Here is a 20177-nt window from a genome sequence, read left to right as displayed (position 1 = left end):
AAGATGGTGGACAGATGATCTAACTGGATGCAGCAGACACTGAGATATCTTGATGTTTTGCAATGTATTAATCTCCAAAAAATCCTAACATCCCCTAATGCAACTCGACAGAAGTAGATAATGCATCATAGAAGCCTTTTCATAGGCTGAGTAGTTATACTATAATCAGTCGTTAATCTTCATGTGAACAATCAATACATTTCCCCTTAACTCAAAGTTAACTTTCGTCAAAACTAACAAGAAAACACAACAATATTTTACAGTGAAAACCTTTATTAAGTGTTAATATATTCTTAAAGGAAACTCATGAATTGGTCTAAGTGAACCTCATTTTTTGGTATCTATAGATTATCTATTTACATAGGAACATATCCACAGGTGATGCTGGGACAGGCTTTACTAGCCCAACACCAGAGGAATTCACTCCTCGGCCACACCAGTCATTATACATAATACTCCATCATGTTACCCTGTAAGTCCCAACAAAACAAAGCAAGAAAGGGAGTCAAAAGTCAACGAGAGAAAAACAGAAAGAGAGAACTAGACAAAAAGGGAGAGGCAGACAGCTAACCAGCAGGACCGTTGTGTGTCGGCCTGGCGTATTGGTTCTTTAAGCCAACTGTTGCACACCAACACTCACAGATGTGCATGCACTTACACTCACTCAGACATGTCAACAGACCTCCTTGCTTGCTCTCTCTCTCACATACATACACTCATGCACACACAGAGGTACCCTCACACAGCAGCATACAAGTCCTGCAGCACACAGTCCTAATAGCCTCCGTCACAGTGTAGATACCACAGACTATAAAATATTATATGCCTTCTCAAACTGAAGCGCTGTGCAAACTTAGCTAGCAGGGCATTGCATGGAACTCTTAAAATTCCTCTTTAATATTCACTGTACATACTTTTAAACTCCTTTTAAATACAAGATTTTCTTCTCTTTTGGATGACAATATTCTTATAAAATATCTTAAATATATATTTTTCCTTCTAGTAGTTGAAGAGAAACAAAGGGGTGTTTGAGCAAAGAAAAAAACTAAGACTGTCATTTCATTGTCAAACTCCACATATGAAACACAACAGATTTACGTCAACGATATTATCTAAAAGTGAGCAGTTTCTTCTTTTCACAAATAAAACATGACACACGTTCTGACGGTGGTACACACGGCTAAGTGTTAACATAGTTTAATACTTTAATTACAGAGTATGCTGATGTTTGGTTTGAATGTACTGTGCGCGTGTTGAGTCGTGTTTGTGCATATGAGTGAGTTGTCGGCGTGTGTTTGTGTCTGTGCTCATATATTGCAGGTGTACCATGTAAACCCTGTGCCTTCTCGGGTAGGTAGTGGGTAGTCCATACATTTCCCAACAAAATAACAGTCTCTGCCCATGCCATGGTGTAATCAATGTTACCGAAGGGTTACGTCTGCAGACAGATTGGGATAAAAGTGAATTGGGCTCCATCTAAACGCTGGGGATGATTTAGGGACTGCAAGCAAAATGTATGGGCTTTCATGGCAAGCTACACTGGGGTTACTGGCAGGAAATTGTGAAAGGCAGCCTGGCTGTTTCCAAAGTAATCCTCTCCTCCACAGACCGGGATGGCCTCCCTCCTCCAAACTGATGTTGAGGGGTTGACTGGTACTTCATGAAAACATAAATTTAGGAACCTTAGAGAGAGAGAGAGAGAGAGAGAGAGAGAGAGAGAGAGAGAGAGAGAGAGAGAGAGAGAGAGAGAGAGTTTGTGTTTGTAAGTCCAGAAGACACTAGTATGTTTAAAGCACTGCCGTACAAAAGTCATTGAACTTAACATTATGCTTCTTCAAACTTATAACTTATAACATATAACAAACATATGTCACAAAGGCTATTTGACTGCAGATAGAATGCATTTGAGTGCATTTGTGTTTCCATTTCATGCAACTTGCAACTCATGCAAAAAAAAACTAGTCAGATTATGATTTGACATACTTAACTCATGATCAACTCACACATTGTAATATATTTTAAATTAGGCAGTCTAAAGTTATTAGAATTAATCAGCTACGCTACGGCATTAAAATGTCTCAAAGTAAAACATCAACAAATATGACACAGACAGTATTGTGGATGCATTGTGATATGGCTACTTTATCTTAAATATTTAATCTAAGCACTTTAATCTGGCTAATGGGGGCAATGGGAGGCAAAGAATGAGGATTTGTATAGATTGTAAAATGTATTTACATTACACTATTGCACATGGATATTAGATATTAAGAACAATGTGCATGACGGCTTGTTAATGCCACATATTGATTGACGTGAACACATTTCATGTTGATTATGCCCTGTCCTGACTTACCTAGAAGATTTGGTTAGGCGTTGCCTCCCTCTGCAAAAACAAAAACACAGAGTAAAACATAAAAATGCCACAACAGGTTCTCAAGGTCATGCTATTATTAGACTCCCACTTTCACACATTGCCACAAGCATCCATCCCTCACTATGACTGATAATGTTGCACACAGACACCAGTAGATGGCACCAGGGATGAGCTGATCGGTAAAAGACTAACGCCCCTATGAACTATTCATAAATGGGCGATTGTCCAGAGACTAAGAAATGGTAAATCAGTAAAAGGGAGGCTGTTTATTGACTGCTGAGACTACAGATAATCCCGTTCTGAGTTTGACTTTAGATCTTTCATCTTGTCTCCCTCTCTCATGTTTGTCATTTACCGGTAGTTTGAGATGAGAAAACAAAATTGCACTCATCTCATCTGAGAGCTGCTTATGAGACCCTGTGAATGACATTGAAGGCCTCACCCACAGATGATCAAACACAACGCCATGAGGAAGCTACATGTGTACTGTCATAATAACAAAGTCATATTCAAAGCGTCTTCTACCACGCTAGAATATCGCCCTTTCCCTCCTTCATATTACATTACATTACATTACATGTCATTTAGCGGACGCTTTTATCCAAAGCGACGTACAATAAGTGCATTCAACCATAGGGTACAAACTCAGGAGAACAAGAAACAAGAAAGTGCAATTTCCTCAAATAAGCCAATTTAAAATTTGCTATAGATGAGTGACGTTACAAGTACAATTTAAGTGCTACAATTTGTTAGTCTTTAGTCGAGGTAGAATCTGAAGAGGTGAGTCTTTAGTTTGCGGCGGAAGATGTGAAGGCTCTCTGCGGTCCTGATGTCTTCAGAGAGCTCGTTCCACCATTTCGGCGCATATTGACTCTTTCTCCATTTTATTTATTTATTGGGTTGTTGGGTGGCCATACCGGTCCAGTTACTTTATAAACCACAGTGCACATACAAACTAATCCAATTTCCCACTGGGAGACATACTGTTCCGGGACCCTGGCCTCTACACAATAGTTCATACATGTGATAATAGGTGTATCAGTAAAGCATATAGGCAAGGGCCATTACCATGACTAAACCATTACATCCCGGGTCGATGAGTAAACTACTTTCTATTTTAAGCCTGGTGGAAAGCATGCGTTTTATTTAGTCTATTCATAAAGCAAGCTTTAAAGTAATCTCATTTAATTTAAGATGATATTACCAGCCAACTATTGCAGACATTGCCATGACAGTGCAGTTTTTGAGTGAATAAATAATTTGAAGTAAGTCCCAAGTGTGTTCCTCGAGTGTTCTGCTCTGGACTCAGATCTGATTCCTGGCACAGTGCACAAGAGATGACTGAATCCCAATAAAACACCACATTTAATCAGATTGGAAAGGACATTCTCACCCTTGCTCTCAGCCAGCAGCTCTTCGGTCATGAGGCCGTCCTGCCGGTTCCCCAGGACGAAGGCCAGGAAGGACAGGATGAGAGCGTCCAGGATGCCCATAATAGCCAAGATGTAGGCCCAACGCACTGAGCAGGCTCCCAGGCTGTACTTGTCTGTCTGCTCTCCGCACATCCGCCGAATCTCGTCACTGTCCCAACCGTCAGGATAGATCATGCAACCCAGCACCAGACAGACACCTAGTGAGAGGCAGAGAGGAGGGGACGGGTTATAGAAGGAGGAGAAATGTGCAGTGAAATAAATGGATAATCAAAGATAATGAGGCTTTGTGGGGAAATGAACTATGCAGTATATGGCCGAATACTCTTTTTGCCGTCTTCTATTGCATTAATCACATAGTTTCTTTTACGGCTGCATTAGATGAGAAGTGTCTAGACACAATGAGTGCAAGGGGAAAAGCTATAAAAACAGCTGTAAACATCCACGGCAGCAGTCAGAGAGGGACACAAAAGAAACAAGTTATTAGAGCAAAGTAGCTGTTCTGATGGTATGAAATTCCCTAAAAAACTGCCAATGATTTACTCACATAGTTAACTTGTTTTTTTACAACATATTATGCTGTCTGTGAACTGCTGTCTGGATTATAAATTGTGGTAATATTAGATTTTACTTGCTGCTACTTGCTCATTGTCAGTTTTCAACAGACATTTGGGTCTCTCTCCTCTTTAGTTCAAGCCCACGAAAGCCCTTGCTGCCTTTTTTCTTTAGATTTTCAACTAAGCTATTTTCATTCTCAGTTTTCACCCGAGGGGTAAAATCTCTCTCATCTTCATTTAGATTAGGTTCTCCTTTGAGGTGATGTTGCAGCAGAACTGCAGATGACCTGGAAAAATAAGCTGACTGCACAATTATCGGCCATGCATTGCACATCATTAATAGAGTAATTCTCCCCACTGCTTCATCCCTCCAAACGATTGCAATGTTTCCTCCCTAAATACTGTTGGTTTGCATACTGGATTTGGGATTTTTTTTATTTATTCTAGTCTGCTAATCATGTAATCAGCATCTTTAAGGACCTTTATGTTGCTCATATTGGCATACAGAAATGCATGTTTATTTAACTTGCTTATTAGTGACCTCATTTGTGATCTTCTAAAGTCTTATAACCAAAACTGAGAATAATATACTCTTTCATTTTATGCATACACAATCAGCCAACATACGCATTAAAGCGCTCACACCCTGCAGTTTGCTACAGTAACACTGCCGTCTTTAACAGCGCCGAGAGACATCAGGGGGGTGTCGAGAGACTCTCAATGAAAGGAAGTAAGTACGAGTGAAATTACAGAGCAATACATGCTGCAGTCAAATTGCATACTTAATCGGGTGGAGTATCCCCTGAACTCCTCTTCTACCTTCCCCCACAGCTCTCAAGTGCATATGCACACACCGGGTCAAGAAAGCAGGGCCTTATTCAGGCTCAGATGCACACAAAGCAGAGCACCGCAGTGAAATGTTCTATTTTCAGCATTTCAATTAGGGCTTTGTATGGGTGAGAGACAGATTTATGATTCAATAGATTAAAAGATACTGTAAACAACTTCTTCTAATCAGATCAAATCAAATTGTATGAAGAAGAGGCTGCATTTTATTCATCGTATTATAAAAGCTCTCATTCCCTGCAGCTAATGACAATTTGGGGTTTATATCGACAGTCCCACAAATACATTTCTTAATATTTTTGAGCCATAATGTCTGCGCTGTTTGGCACATGTTACTGAGTGACCGAGGCTTCGGCCACATTGTGATCGGTGCGAACAGGTCAACTTCTACCTGCATCACATGGAGTCAAATCAGTGGGCCTGTTGGCCTGTGGCTAACAAGTCCCTGGTGACAGAGACGTTGATTGAGTCTAAAGAGGCTAGAGAGCGGCTCCTGATTTAATACATTAACACAAATGTGGAAGTGTTGTTGAAGCGAATCACCTTTTAATAGCAACAGCTGTGCTAGACCTCAGCTAACGTCTTCGATGCAGTCAGTGCAGAAGAAAGGAAATAAAGGTTTAACCTTGTGACCAACACGACTGCACCAAAGCTAATAATCTTTCGGTTTGTCTTGTAGTGTCACTAATTCACCAATGAGCCGGTTTGTTCCCAGCACGTTATCTTTACTTCATCTGTCTCCTTTATTCTGTGTTAGCAGAGGCTAACTTGGTACTTGGTGAAACACAAGGTCAAAGAATATCAACGATCCTTTTCAACTTCATCCGCAAAGCTCACATCTCTGCAGAAGCGGCGTGCAGAACGAATACAAGGGAAACTCTGACCAGTGTAGCCTAATCTTTATTGGCAACATAGTTCCACTAGGTTTAGACAAAATGAACTGACCTGCAAAATCAATTCAAGCTGCATTTAAATGGTGAACTTCAATGTTGAGCTTATGAATGAATTATTTAGAAAATCAGCAGTTCCTTAGCAACATTTCTTTGGAGTTGTATTTCTGTCGACTTGCTGAATGTAAGTCCAATATTCATTTTATTTGTAGCTGTTTTTGTCTCCTAACATGTGTCTATTTTGCTGCTAACTAATCCACTGTGTTCACCAGTTACTTGCTAACTGAGTACGTAATGAAGACCTTCTGTATTTTGTTTTTTTTTACCTCATCATTGAAACTTTTTTCCCGTTTTCATTTCAGGCATTGTTTTTATAATTACAGCCGTTTTAAATATTGTGTGTTTTCATTTTTTAAATGACCTGCATTGGATTGTTGGGCTTTTTCTAGAACCACAAGTCAAATCCAATCAAGGCCAAAGGCTTGCATTCACAGCAGTGAGGACCTTAACATGTTGTGTTTTGGCTGGGTGAAGAAGGGTTAATTCATGGAGAAGGCAAAATAAAATACACCAATAAGAATATAAGTACAAGTAAAACAATAAAACGTTTTAAACAAATCATACATAACAATGAAAATAGAAGTGACTTTAAGAGGAATTGTCCGTCCATCCTTCAGCTGAACACGTTAGTTAGCTGTTCTGTCATGTGGTGACCTGTAAAGCGGAAGCAGTCCTCCAGTGGCAATATGAGCAATCGTGAATAGTGGTGTGGACGAATGAGATCCTACCATCCGTGCTTCTCCAAACAGCATCAAAGCTAAGCAGATCGTTGGGTTTTATGTAACAGCTTTCACTTAACCAATTGCCATTTGATATTTTATGTGCCCATCCACTTTTGTTTTCTCTTTCCCCTCATGATGCATCTACTACAAAATGAACAAATGTTTCTTCTGGGTGTGTCCTTCATGGGTATCTTCGGCGCCATTGTGAATATTACATTGAAAGTCAGAAGGAGAGAGAAGAGGAGCACAGTGCGCTGGGGCGGTTGAAAGAAAGTGCAGGATGAAGAAGAATAAAAGAGTTGCGCTCAGACAAATGGTGAGAAACGCATCAGGAGACGAAGACCAAGGAGAGCAAGAGGTAAAAGACTGAAGGAAGAATCTGTCACAGTCATGAATGCCATACATCAGCCACGCCTGTTTCTGCGGACAGAAGTCTCGGGGGGGCCGCAAAGGTCAGGATTACGCCACATATGCTCCTGTTCCCAGAAACAGCTTGTGGGTAGCCTGGAGTCGACTAATCCATAACCGCACAAAGCAACCCAGCAGGCCCGTTCCAGCATCCACTTACATAATAGGGAGCATAATCAGAACTAGAGCACCTTACAGCGTACACATGTTAATATATAGTATATGGTGCATTTATTATAATACCATTTGGGATATACTACTATATTGTGAAAGTAGAAAAATCACCATAAATGCAAAATGCCAATCAATGTGTCAGGGATGCGTGGGGGAGGCAGAACTCAAAGGCAGACCTCTCAGGAAAACAAAAGACTTTATTAGTCAAAAGGCCAAAAAACAAAGGAACCAGGGGAAAACCAGCAGGCATGAAACTACGGACATCCACGACGATAGACAATGACGCGACCAGTGACACAAGAGACACACGGCCTAAATACACAAGGGAGGTGCAGGTGATTGGACACAGGTGGAAACTATTAGACAATCACAGGGGATGACGGGACAAGGCAGGAAGTGAAGTTACCCGGGGACACGAGTGGCAGAAAACTACAAAATACAACAGGAAGTGAACCACACCGTGACACAATGCTAAATAAATGTATTACAGAACGTATTCAACAGATAACTCACAACAATTTGAATCTTTTATAAGCAAGATTGACGGGCCAATTGTGTTTTCTATTGCCACAGATAACAAGCCAAACACACAAAAAACGTGTAGGCAACATTATTTGTTAATCTTGGTCCCTCAGAGTTGAGAAGTTGGCATTTAAAAAAATCATTGATTTTGTAAAAAACAGCTACAACAAAAGAGAGAGGTTAGTTATAACGCAGTAAATAACCTAGTTTTTATATTTGTTGTCCCACATTACAGTTATTGTGGTAATTGTAAGAAATCAGAGCCCACCCTAAAAGTACATTAGTAGGTTGGAGGGAACATGGCCCTGTAGGTGACAGAGATACATTAGGGTGTGTTAAAAACCAAAATGTTGCTTGGAATGCCAGATATGGGACACGCAAAGTTAAGTATTCCCAAGTAAACATTTTCTCATCATCTTTTGGCATCCAAGTTGCTTCACCCACTCACACTGCAGAGGAGCAGAACCTCATGCTGCAGAAACAAATGGTGTGCTCCAAATCCTCCAAAACGCGGCTGTCAGTCAGAACCAAGTCGCTGGTTCGCCGCCAGCAAGTACCCAGCACCCAGCTAAAAATGACCAGAGGTGTATTTCACAAGGAGATGACTAAATCCCTTCGATACTGACAGAATGCCCTCGCATACTGTAATATGTGATCATCATTTGCTAGTATAGTCTTGGTGACTGAACATCCAATGTAAGCTCCAAGAAGGAAATCAGAAATATATCACGTATACTGTACACTGCATTTGGGATTTAATCCCCAAAGCATCTGAGTCATGTTTTACAAAATCACTGTCAACGCAGTTGCAATTTTGCTAAGTGTGTTTCAGCGTGTCATTGATGGCACTGGGTGGCAGATGGAAACACTGAGTTATTTCCATCACTTACTCATCTGCAGTGCATCTAAGCAGCCATGAAAAGGGATTTTGATTTTGTAACTCCGACAGTGCTTTGTAGATCACATTTCTCCTCTCTAAACTAAATTATGCATACACACATCTCATACTGATCACACACACACACACACACACACACACACACATAAACACGCACAGATGTACTGGTAACCAAGGACCTCGAAGTAAAGCACACACGGTGGCTAGAGTGCTGAGTATCATCTGCCCCATCTGTCAAAGTAGCCTAAACGGCTCAGAAAAGACAGTCATTTGCTTTAATGCAATAGCTAATGTGACATTCCTTGGATGAGTCAAGGAGAAAAGCACAGTGAGAGAAAAGCACGGTGAGAGGGAGTTGTGAGCAGGAGAAAAAGCCTAAAGTTTGAATGACTAAAAGCTTCATGGCAAACCAAAACATTTACTGGTGATTTTTTCTTTTAAAATCCCACCGGATGCCGGACGCACTTGAACGCATCAAGTATGTTTTTTCTGACCATTTCGAGTTTTTCCTGTAGTTTTTTTAAGTATTTGCCTGCCGTCCTTATATAACAAATGATCTCTTTATAAATTTAGGAGTTACATTCTTTTCATCTTGTTCTGCTATCAAGGGAGACTTCTTTTCTGAACTCAATTCCACATGATTCCCGCTCTATGGCTCCTCAGTGTTTCTGGTATTCTTCAGTCATAACTGTGCATGCTTTGTATTATAGCCTTCTAAAATAATTTCTGCAATTCCTCATCTAATTATCATAGTATAATAATAATAAAGACAATAAAGTTGCTACTTCACCCAGAGAGATACTTCGTGAGATTTACCCGGCCCAAGGAGAGGGCGTGAAATGAGACTGATTAATCTGATTTTTCCCATGGCCAGTCCGTCTCTAACGGAGCGTGGGCCGCATCCACCCACTCTCCTCCGTACCGGCTCCAAACTCTCACTATTACAATAGGGAACGATACAGCAAGAACAACGTCTTTAGAAATATCATCTTCTTGCCTTGATCCTAAAAAAAATTCTTAAAGCGGGTTTAAATAACTTGAGAAAATCCTCAGTTAGTCATGTGAAAACTGGTTGCTAGGATACATCTCCATCTGTCTGTTTGGCTCATCTATTCGATCTATCACATATTTCATGACGTGTCATCTTTCCGTGACTGATAATAACCGCCTTGTGAGATGGCGCCTCACTATTACACATCGATTGAAGTTGGTGTTAGAAAGGAGAACAAGCTGCAAATGCCTCCAGGAGAAGCAGGACGTGTAACAAGGAAGGACACGCTGTGCTCTCAAATGATCGAGTGACTACATCTCAAGTGATATAAGGCCGAGATAAGAGCGCCCTGGTCGATAAATGTAGCACCTCAGGTCAAAGCAGAAGCGAGGAGGCGAAGGTAGAGGGTGGAGGAAGGGTGGAGGGGGGTGCAGTGTAAACCGCAGCGAGCAGGCTGGGGTGGAGGGCTTATGTAACAGGTCCAGATGCCAAATGTACCTTCGCAGAGGATTAAGATTGGCAATGGGATTCAAAAGGGATCTTTTGAATTATGAAGTACGGGCCGGGCCACCGGTACAGAGACGATGGAGGCAAATAGCTACGGCCTGGGCGATGCATTCTCACGAAAGACTGCAATCCTGCAGCAGAGCACCAATGATGTAGCTGTAGAAAAAAATGTAGAAAAATTCCAAAGCAGAACTTTAATGTTCTACTGACTGACGGTTCTGTATTAGGAAATGACAAGTCAAAGTGAAAGTGGGATAAAAGCTACATTTCCCTCTGAAATGTCGGGAAGTAGAACTATAAATCAGAATGAAATGTACATTTTAATTAAATGCATTTAGTTACTTTCCAAGTGCACCTACACACGTCACACGGGAACAAGTGCATTACTGTCACTAGAGCATCGTACTTTTCTCTTTTTTCGTAGGTCACAATGTCCTTTGCCTTCCAATTTCATCCCTCCCCCCTGTGGAATAAATCAAGAGCTTTCCCCTTTACTTTCTTCGATCACATGGATTAACTCAAATCTATAGCGCACATTCAGTTTCAGTGCTGCTCTGAAGAGACTCAGCGAGAATACGGATTGCTTCTGCAATCATCCCAAACCAGTCATTCTCAGTATCTCTTTTCACTGCTATTTGGCTGTTAAAAGCAGTAATCAACCTAATAACAGAGCACAACGCTCTCCCCCTGTTATTTCGAAATCTGGCGTTGCACATGTCGGCCCCACTGGGTTTCTGACTTGCTGTGCTGCAGAGAGACATTGCTCCTTACCACGAACGAAGATGCAGCAACACGAGTGACTGGATGCATCAAACTCTTTCTAACGTGACGGCGGTGACCAGCAAACGTTCACATACTGCTTTCACAAGAAGGTCCTCTCGTCACAGAGTGCAGCTCTAGTGTAGCATTCACCAAGGTTTCAGGATGCCGTCCATTCATACGTTGGAACAATTCACAATACACAGAGCGTAGAGAGCACACTTATCAATTTAATTAGAATGCCCACAGCTAATTAGTTGCCTCAAAGAGCAAAATACGACCATTATTTTTCCATTTGCCGAAAATAGACATCGCTGGTTGATCCGTCACTGGTTTAATTAGATTCACTAGAATTATAAATTAATTTAACCCCATAACCCCGTTATTAATATAAGGAATTCACTGCTTTAGCTTCGTCACTCAAATGAACCTTTGAACAGTGAGCAGTAAACGGTCGAGGCTCAGCTATGTTCAGTCACGCTGAGTTCAGGTGAGTAAACTCAATGCAGATAAGAGGCAAAAACTCATGTAAGGATGAATGACAAAAAAGCTGCAGAAGTGGTTAAAAAAGTGTCCCATCAAGCTCCTAGTTAATATAGAACGTCTCATAACATTTTGTTTGTTTCCAATTTTGGGATTATAGCAATTATGGACAAGGTTTAACAGTGCTTCAACAAATTGAAGTCCATTATTTTCTGCATTTTATTGGAAATGTGTTTAATTTGTATGCTAATCTTTGCGATAGAATAATTCGTTTTTGTAATTGCCAACTTGAGGAAGTTGTATTTCAACAAAGAAGCTTTGTTGTCAAAAAAGTGAATTAAGCCCCAGGCACGGATGGTCACGTAGCACTCAGACAAAGGAAGCGAAATAATTGAATGTCGCACTGTAGCGTGAAAACATACACAAACAAGGCCCAGAAGTAACACAATCACCCTTTTCCCCAGACAAGCACTCGCCTAGGAAGGTCGGGTAGGTTTCCATACCAAGTGCTCACTTGCAGCATTAACTCTGGAAACCTGGATCACACTTTGCTTCTGGGAACCTGCTGCAGGGAGAAGTGCAGCTCTGACAGCAGCTCTTGTACTGAGCTCCACCATTTTCCTCCTCTGCCTTCAACTGGGCTAACGCTCCGCTCTCATCAAGCCTCTCAATGGACCACAGGGGCCTTCCAGAGAACAACAGACATGGAAACACAGTGAGAAAGAAGGAGGTGACCTACAGGATCAGCGTGTCTTCTCTCATCTGTACTCCGTCTCTCTTTCTACATGTTTCTACCTGTCTCATATGTTATCTCAGTTGTTTTTATCTCTATTTTCATCTCTGTTTTTCCCTTTAGCTCCCCACTGTTCGCCAATACAGGTTTAAGGTTGTTGTGTTGGTCTCTTATTTTCCGTTACCCACCTTTTTCGAATAAAACTAAATGCCCTATTTGCTGTCTTACAATACTGGTAGACACACGTACATATTCACAAAGGGAAAAACAGCCACAAGTGCCTTTTTTATACTTTAAATGTTTAAAGCCTTAGTTTAAATGCTGAATGTGTGCAGCTGTTCAATTCCCAGGATCAGTGATAAGTTACAAGTTATATATTATATTCTGGTTTGGATCTAAACCAAATAATAAATGAATTAGCTGATCGACCAAAATACAGTTTTTACTTTTTTGATCATTGTTAGATGCAAAATATTCTCTCCAGCTACTCACTCACTCGACGGGAAAGAACTCACACTCACATTTCATGGACAGAGCAGATGCACAGACAGAAATAACTCTGTTTAGGTAAAAGAAACATACAATTCCATCTGAGGCAGGATGGACACTGGAGCATTGTCGGACTCTTCTTTCTTTGGTTGAGGAAAACATTGCAAGAGTTCAAAGGTTTTTCTGGTGCTTTGTGTTCTCATCAAAGATTCAGCCTTTTCTTTTCACCTGAACACCTTTTCTTGGAGATGGCTACTTGCTCTCACGGGCAGATTCTGGGGATAGGTGCTTTTTGACACAGTTTGAATACCGTATATGGTGTCATGTGCTTATATGCAACCCTCTGTGCTCAGCCCAAGGGGATTTGTGTAAGCTGCTGCTTAGTGTAGCGTCATTTAAATTATATATTTTGGGCTACGCATGCACAAATGCCAATATCGGATATAGGGCCAGATGGGGTATTGGAGACAGTAGGGCCGTGGATTAAATTGAATTGTATTTATAAACTATATGAATTACACTCCATTTTATTTCTTCATAAAAAAACTTTAAACTTTAAATTCATTCCCAGTATGTATTTATTTGTAAAACGATTAAAACGGATCATTCTTTTGGTAAAACGGACCCAAAGGAATGATCCGGAGTGAGTGAGGCCTACTGCTTATAAAATAAACTGGGTCTCAAATCGGTTTATCTGTACAAATTGGTGCATCCCTATACTGTACGTTCCAACAGATATGACCTTGATATTGAGTCAGTGTAAAGCCCTTTATTCAGTCAGGCATGGTGTTGTCATATGCTGTTTTTCATTTACCAATTTTTCAATAAAGACAGAGAAAGAACCATTTGGAAAAAAAGTTGCCTTTCTATGAGGAAACAACATTGGTGTTCATTGGCTTGAGAGGAGATGTGGCATCATCCTGTGTTGCTAATTAAAGTGGTTTCTCTTTCTCTGGCACCCAAACACACACACATACACAATTTATTCCTGTCTTTTATCCCTATTACATTAATGATTTGTACCTCATTATCAAAAATATCAGCGTGCTTGTAAGGGGCCCGTTGCAGATGACATTGGGCCACCTGTCATCCAGAGTGAAGGCAGCTGAGAGCAATGCTCCCTCATTAGGCGTCCCGGCGCCGGCTTGCTGTGGTCAGGGTCTCTCCTCTCGGCTTCCTCTTTCATCTCTCAGCTACAGAAGCAAAAAGCCCGGCGGCCTCCTCATTAAACAGGCTTATTGCATTAATTCAGCCCCAACATAGCACACTGAGCTGGAGCTTGTCCAAATACTCACCCCCCACCCCTCCCGCATTTGTTTTTCTTGCCAACAGGAAGCCGACTGCTTCAACCACTGGGTTCAGGTGGGCAGACGCAATGTTTGGCAATGTTTGGAGTCCTTTCAGGTGAATGAGGCCTCCGCTCGCACTGGATGACATCGGGTCACAGTAACGGGAACAAAATGCCGCCAACAGCTGAGCCACTGACCTCGATTGCATTTCAACACCCCCGAAACGACTGACTCTATCACAAAAACACAACCGCACACAGCTGCTGCAGGCAGATGCACTGCAAGTCATAGAAAGAACTGATAATATAATTATGGCTTTATTGTAGCTATACCTCTTCTTTGCTACAAAACCATGTCTCATCATCATTGAAGTGTATATCTGATGTGGTAATGTTGTCTCAAAATAATGATAGCTTCAAAACATCAGAAACATAATTTTTAACCAAGAATGACAATAGTTTTTTCCAGAGGTTTCATCTGTGAACTTAAGTTGCGGTGATGCATTTAGAGAAAGCTTCATGATGACATACAAAAAAAACATAAAACATAAAACCTCAAGATACCAATGGTTCTGTACTGATATGCATGCGAATGCATGTTCCCTAATCTTTCCAAATGGACCACTACCCACCGAAATTCACAACACAGGACTGGAAAAAGAAATGTTCACAATTCATCTTTTTTTTTCTCCCGATACTGAGCCCCAGTGTATCTGTTATTACCAAGAACCAGTCCAATATTTGCATGATTGGTATGTGAAGTACACTGATCTAGTAGTGTGAATCATTTTAATTGGCCATCATTACGCAAAGGAGTGCGAGGTCGATGTAAAGCTGCAAAAAAAACGTAACTGATTTGAATAATTACATTGAGAAATACAATATAGCGAATATGACTTGGTCCCTTCATTGCCAACACCTGGTATGTATATTATAGAGCGAGCATAATTAACCTGTTGTTTCTCTTAAAAGGGAAAATAATCAATGTTTTCAGTTACAGGGGCTTTACTTATATTAATAATTTACACTGGTATAATGGCTTTTCATTAAGAAATGTGAAGTAAAATAAGGGAGGAAACTACATCTATAGCTGTAACATGAAACACACTCAGCAACCCTTCAGCACCACGGACAGCACCGTCTGATCCTGCACAAAGAGCTTCTCTCTTTGGCTGCAAACCAAATGATCAACCACCAGTTCAAAGCTTTCCAAAACGCGTCAGAAAGAAAAACTTCGGATGGGATTCCTTGAGATAATATTTAAGATAATGATACTAACATTAGCCTGTGTCACAACCTGCTTTATTGCAGCTGAGAGGATAAAAAGTGTAATGCTATCATAACCATGCCCCCCAGCCCCCCGTGTCCCACTTTAGGTGCTACTGAACGGCACCTACCCGACAACGCCTGCATCCAACCGCAGATCTTGTACACGGTGGAGGTGCTGAGGAGGAAGAAGAGGCTGAAGCAGCCAATGCAGGCCCACACCAGCATCATGGACATTCCGACGAAGAAGGAGGCGGCCTTGAACGCAGTGGAGGGGATAGCGGCGAACTCGGTGAAGGTACCCTGGCAGGCCAGTTCCCTGGCGATGCCGTCCCCGACGCAGTAGTGGAAGAGGCCGAAGTAGCCGGCCTGCGGCGTGTCCATCCCATCCCCGATCCAGTAGGGCTGAGAGAAGATGGTGACGTTAACGATGCCGAACAGGATAGTGAAAATGGCCCATAGAAGTCCGATGACCCGCGAGTTGCGGACATAATTGGTTTGGTACAGTTTCGCGGCTTCTGCAGACGGTAGCATTGATGCGGCGGATCCAGGGATCATTTTACGGGGAAACCCGAGGGCTTAAACGAGCGTCGCGATCCGTCCGAGCGCAGAGCGACGACTTGGCATGTATCGCACGGACCGTTTTCACAGAATCATCCGTCCAGAAAAATAAATAAATAAATAAAGCGAGAGCGCGGAGAGAGACTGTGCCCGTGCGGCTACAACACGGCGACGTCCGTCAGGCTGAGACCGACTCAGTGACGTCGCATCCCACAAAAAAGGCGGTGGGAAAAGGGGAAGCAGGGAGCCCAAAGCGGAGCACTCGCAACACCCCTGAATGTGACCGACAACTCTGCGAAAAGTCGACGAACACAGCGGCAGAGAACGAGCCCCCACCAACCCCCCCCCCCCCCCCCCCCACACTCCTCCTCTGGATCCGTCTAGCCGTCACACCGTGCGCATCGCTGCCGCACTGTGTCGCCCGCGGACCACAGAACAACAGATGTTTCATGTGTGACCTTATGTGCTTATAAAATCAACCATAATAACCATTAACACACAAATACCACCGTTAAAGGGGAATTTATTCTCTGGTTAATGACAGCACCATCCGGGCTGCTAGCAGAGAGGGAGGGAGGGGCGGTGAGGGGCGAGTATCTATCCGCGCGAGTGCGTCAACAACAACAACAACGACGACGACGAATTGACAAATCATCTATTAAGACGATTTGAGGAAGAGTAAAAAAAAAAAGTGGGGTATTTCTGTCAAATCACGGCAGTGTGAATGTGTCGGCGTTACCTGCCGTGTGAAAGAAGCAGACAGCGCGCGCGGCTTTGCTGCCAGCGGGTTATGTAACACTCAATGGAACCGCTCATTGTGACCTGAAAGAAAAGCACAGGCTGAGGACAATATGGAGTGAATACTTTATGGCAGACTTAATTGAATGAGAATTGTCTCAAGAAAAACACTTGAAAGCTTGTTATTCATGCACACACAATTACTCAGGCAGGACATGAGACACCAATTATTGTTGCAGTGATACAAAAGGAACATATGACATCTTGCGTAAAACATTTGATAAACCCGTCTCCAAAGAGCTCAGCATCTGCCACAAAATAAACTGACACATCTTAAATGTTTTTTTTATGCAACCAGAAGAGGTAAGCGGAGGTTTTAGTGAGCATCACACATTAATATGGTGTCTAAAGCATAATCAGGAATATCCCCTAAGGTGCTGCTCAGCAATTTCAATGGTCTGATATCTGCGTCACATGCATCATTCTTATTTATGCCTCAACCATCGGTTAATTCTTTTCAGCTATGTTACGTCCCCAGAGTTCTGGGATCGTATAATGATTCCGATTCGGGGATTGCTTGTAGTTGCGCGCGTGTGTGTTTGTTTTCCAGGTAGGATTGGGACCCGTAGCTCCACCCCCTCGTCAGTGGTCGCAACTGGCTGGGCTCTTTGAAAACCCCAGTTTTGGACCAGTTCCCTCTCGCTGCATATGCTGTGACTTGGTCTTTGGTTTGTACCCTGTGTGGGGAGATTTCGATAGTTTGTGTTAAATAACTTGACTTGTGTTGTGTTCCTTTTGGAACGTGTAGCAGCAGGAGAGAGCAATTGTTTGTTTGTGTCCTTGTTACGGACCCCTCGATAAGGTGACGGCTCGTTCAGCCGAGGGGTCAGCCACAAAGAAACGCGATAGGCAGGAAGCGATGCAAAGTTCTTTTTATAGTTTTCCAACCTCCAGCCCCTCCGTTTCACACATTAATATATCACAATAGTAGCTCGAACACAAAACACTGGTCTCCTGGTGTTGAAGCCGGGGCCTGGCGCTCTCGCAGGTCTCCTCCTTCTTCCGGCGCTCAGTCGCTCTCCCCTCTATATGCTCAGCCTGAGCCATCACCGCAACCGCTCTCAGGTGCGCAGGGGCGGAGCCTGCACTCAGAAGGGCCAAACCAATTAATAATCACAAAAACAAACTCAGAAGGCTGTGGCCGTAACACTTCCCCCCCTAGAGGAAGAATCATTTTTTTTTTTTTTTTTTCTTTTCCTCCTTCCTTAGAGGGAAAAAGAAAAACTGATTCTGCATGGGTTCATACAGAAAATCCTGTTCCTAAATTAATCCGCGAGACAACGCATCTGCAACTACGTTGTCAGAGCCTCTTTTATGACGGATCTCAAGATTGTACGGCTGAACCATTAAGGCCCAACGCATGAGTCGTTGATTTTGGTTATACATTTTGCTCAGAAAAACAAGTGGATTATGATCTGTATAAACAACGACAGGAGACGCACTAGCCCCCACGTAAACGTTAAACTGTTGTAATGCTAGCAACAGAGCTAAGGTCTCTTTTTCAATGGTTGAATAATTCAACTGATGACTGTTGAACTTAGCTGAGAAGTATGATACGGGGTGGCCTAGGTTGTCAGCACCCTCCTGGAGCAGGACAGCTCCCACTCCAACCGCGCTGGCGTCCACCTCCAGCTGGAACGGACGAGTCAGGTCTGGGGCGGACAGCACCGGTGCAGTAGTTCTCTCCTCGTAGTAGGTGTTGGGTAGTTGAGCACAGCAGCCACCTTTCCGTCCCGTGGTCGCACTTGACCATTTCCCACCTGCTTCCCCTTGATCACGTACGGACCCGAAAAACGGGCCGAGAGAGTGGTCCCATGAATGGGGAACAACACGAGAACTTTATCTCCAGGCAGGAAACGACGCACCACCGCTTTTGTATCAAAGCGTTTCTTCATCTTCTTTTGCGACAATGAAAGCGCTTCCTTCGCCGTATTACAGGCGTCTCGCAAACGTTCCCGAGTACGTGAGACCAACTCGAGAACGTTTGTTTTCGCGGACAAACCTCTATCGAGAAACTCTTCCTTTAGCATTTTTAAAGGACCCCGGACATCATGCCCGAACACGAGCTCAGCCGGACTGAACCCGAGAGAGTCCTGTCTTGCCTCACGCACTGCAAATAAAACTAACGGGACCCCATCATCCCATTCCTTTCCAGTCTCGGTGCAATACTTGCGAAGTGCGGATTTTAACGTCTGATGCCACCGTTCTAAAGCTCCTTGCGACTCAGGGTGGTAGGCACTTGCGACGACATGAGCCACTCCAAGAGCCTTTAAGGACGTACGGAAAACGCGAGACATAAAGTTTGAACCCTGATCGGTTTGGACCGTTTTCGGCAACCCAAAGGTGGTAAAGAATTTTGTTAGTGCCTTAGTTACCGTCTTGGCCGTGATGTTACGTAACGGGATGGCTTCCGGAAAGCGTGTCGCGACGCACATGATTGTTAACAAGTATTGGCACCCGGACTTAGCACGAGGGAGTGGACCGACACAATCAACTAGCACGCGCTCGAATGGTTCGCCGACGGCAGGAATAGGACAGAGGGGAGCCGGCGGCACAACTTGATTAGGCTTCCCATTGACCTGACAGATGTGACAGGTTTTGCAGTATTGTGCAACATCAGTTTTTAAACCTGGCCAAAAGAAATGCTGGAGCACCCGGTTATAGGTTTTAGTGATACCGAGGTGTCCGGACCAAGAATGGTCATGGGCCAGTTCTAAGACCTGTGATCGAAACTTCGAGGGCACCACAATTTGATGCACCACATTCCAATCGTCTTGCTGCCCAGGATTTAGCGATCGACTCCAGTGACGCATTAGCACCTTATCGTGCCAGTAAAACTGGTGATTACGCAGCGATATTTTCCCCTTTTCAGCACTCGCCCGACATGGAGTTAAAGATAAATCTTCTCGCTGCGCTTCAATCAGAGTTTCGCGCGAAACAAGCAAATTAGTAATGAGATCAAAGCTCCTAGCTGACCCTGGAGTCGTTTTGGGCGGCTCTGGAGGATCAGCCAGCACGTCAGTTCCCAGAATCTTGGGAAACACAGAATCGCAGAGTATATTACTTTCCTGAAGGTCATGTTTTGCTTGGGCTCGTGTCACCACGGCGCTAAACACCCCTGGCAGGTTTCTAGCAAGCACATCCGCCTGAGAGTCGTTGTGCGGGACGTCGACCACTTGCACCACCGGCATGACTTTACCCCCAGCTATATCGTTACCCATGATAAAGTCAACGCCTCTCACCGGTAGCGAGGGACGCACTGCCACCTCAAAACATCCAGACGCCACCTCAGACGAAACGTGCACCCGATGCAACGGGACAGTCACAAAACCCATTTCAATACCCTGCACCACCGTGCTGGTATTACACGCGGAATCAACACCAAAATCCAGAACATCTGCTAATATGAAGGACTGAG

The 20177-nt window shown here is 43.2% G+C and overlaps 1 protein-coding gene across 1 annotated transcript; it reads right to left on the bottom strand.

Moving 5' to 3' along the window:
* Window positions 1-255: 255 nt before the first annotated feature.
* On the bottom strand, window positions 256-16710 carry LOC120809223 (LHFPL tetraspan subfamily member 3 protein). The gene is made up of 4 exons (XM_040162878.2): window positions 15532-16710; window positions 3771-4007; window positions 2357-2386; window positions 256-1682 (listed from the first exon to the last, which is right to left on the bottom strand). The coding sequence occupies exons 1-3, from the start codon at window positions 15956-15958 to the stop codon at window positions 2370-2372; spliced, it is 681 nt and encodes a 226-aa protein (XP_040018812.1). The 5' UTR covers window positions 15959-16710; the 3' UTR covers window positions 256-1682; window positions 2357-2369.
* Window positions 16711-20177: the final 3467 nt, after the last annotated feature.

The sequence above is a fragment of the Gasterosteus aculeatus genome, chromosome X (genome assembly GCF_964276395.1).
Source record: "Gasterosteus aculeatus chromosome X, fGasAcu3.hap1.1, whole genome shotgun sequence".
Classification (NCBI taxonomy): Eukaryota; Metazoa; Chordata; class Actinopteri; order Perciformes; family Gasterosteidae; genus Gasterosteus; species Gasterosteus aculeatus.
Note: the sequence above shows the minus strand (reverse complement) of the source record. Positions and strands in the feature narration are given on the sequence as shown.

Excerpts from the sequence above, each read along its gene's own strand:
- LOC120809223 (XM_040162878.2), bottom strand. The coding sequence starts at position 15,958 with ATGATCCCTGGATCCGCCGCATCAATGCTACCGTCTGCAGAAGCCGCG. Across the intron at positions 4,008-15,531 it reads TTGGATGCAGGCGTTGTCGG|GTGTCTGTCTGGTGCTGGGT; the intron begins GTAGGTGCCGTT and ends GCCTCTCACTAG.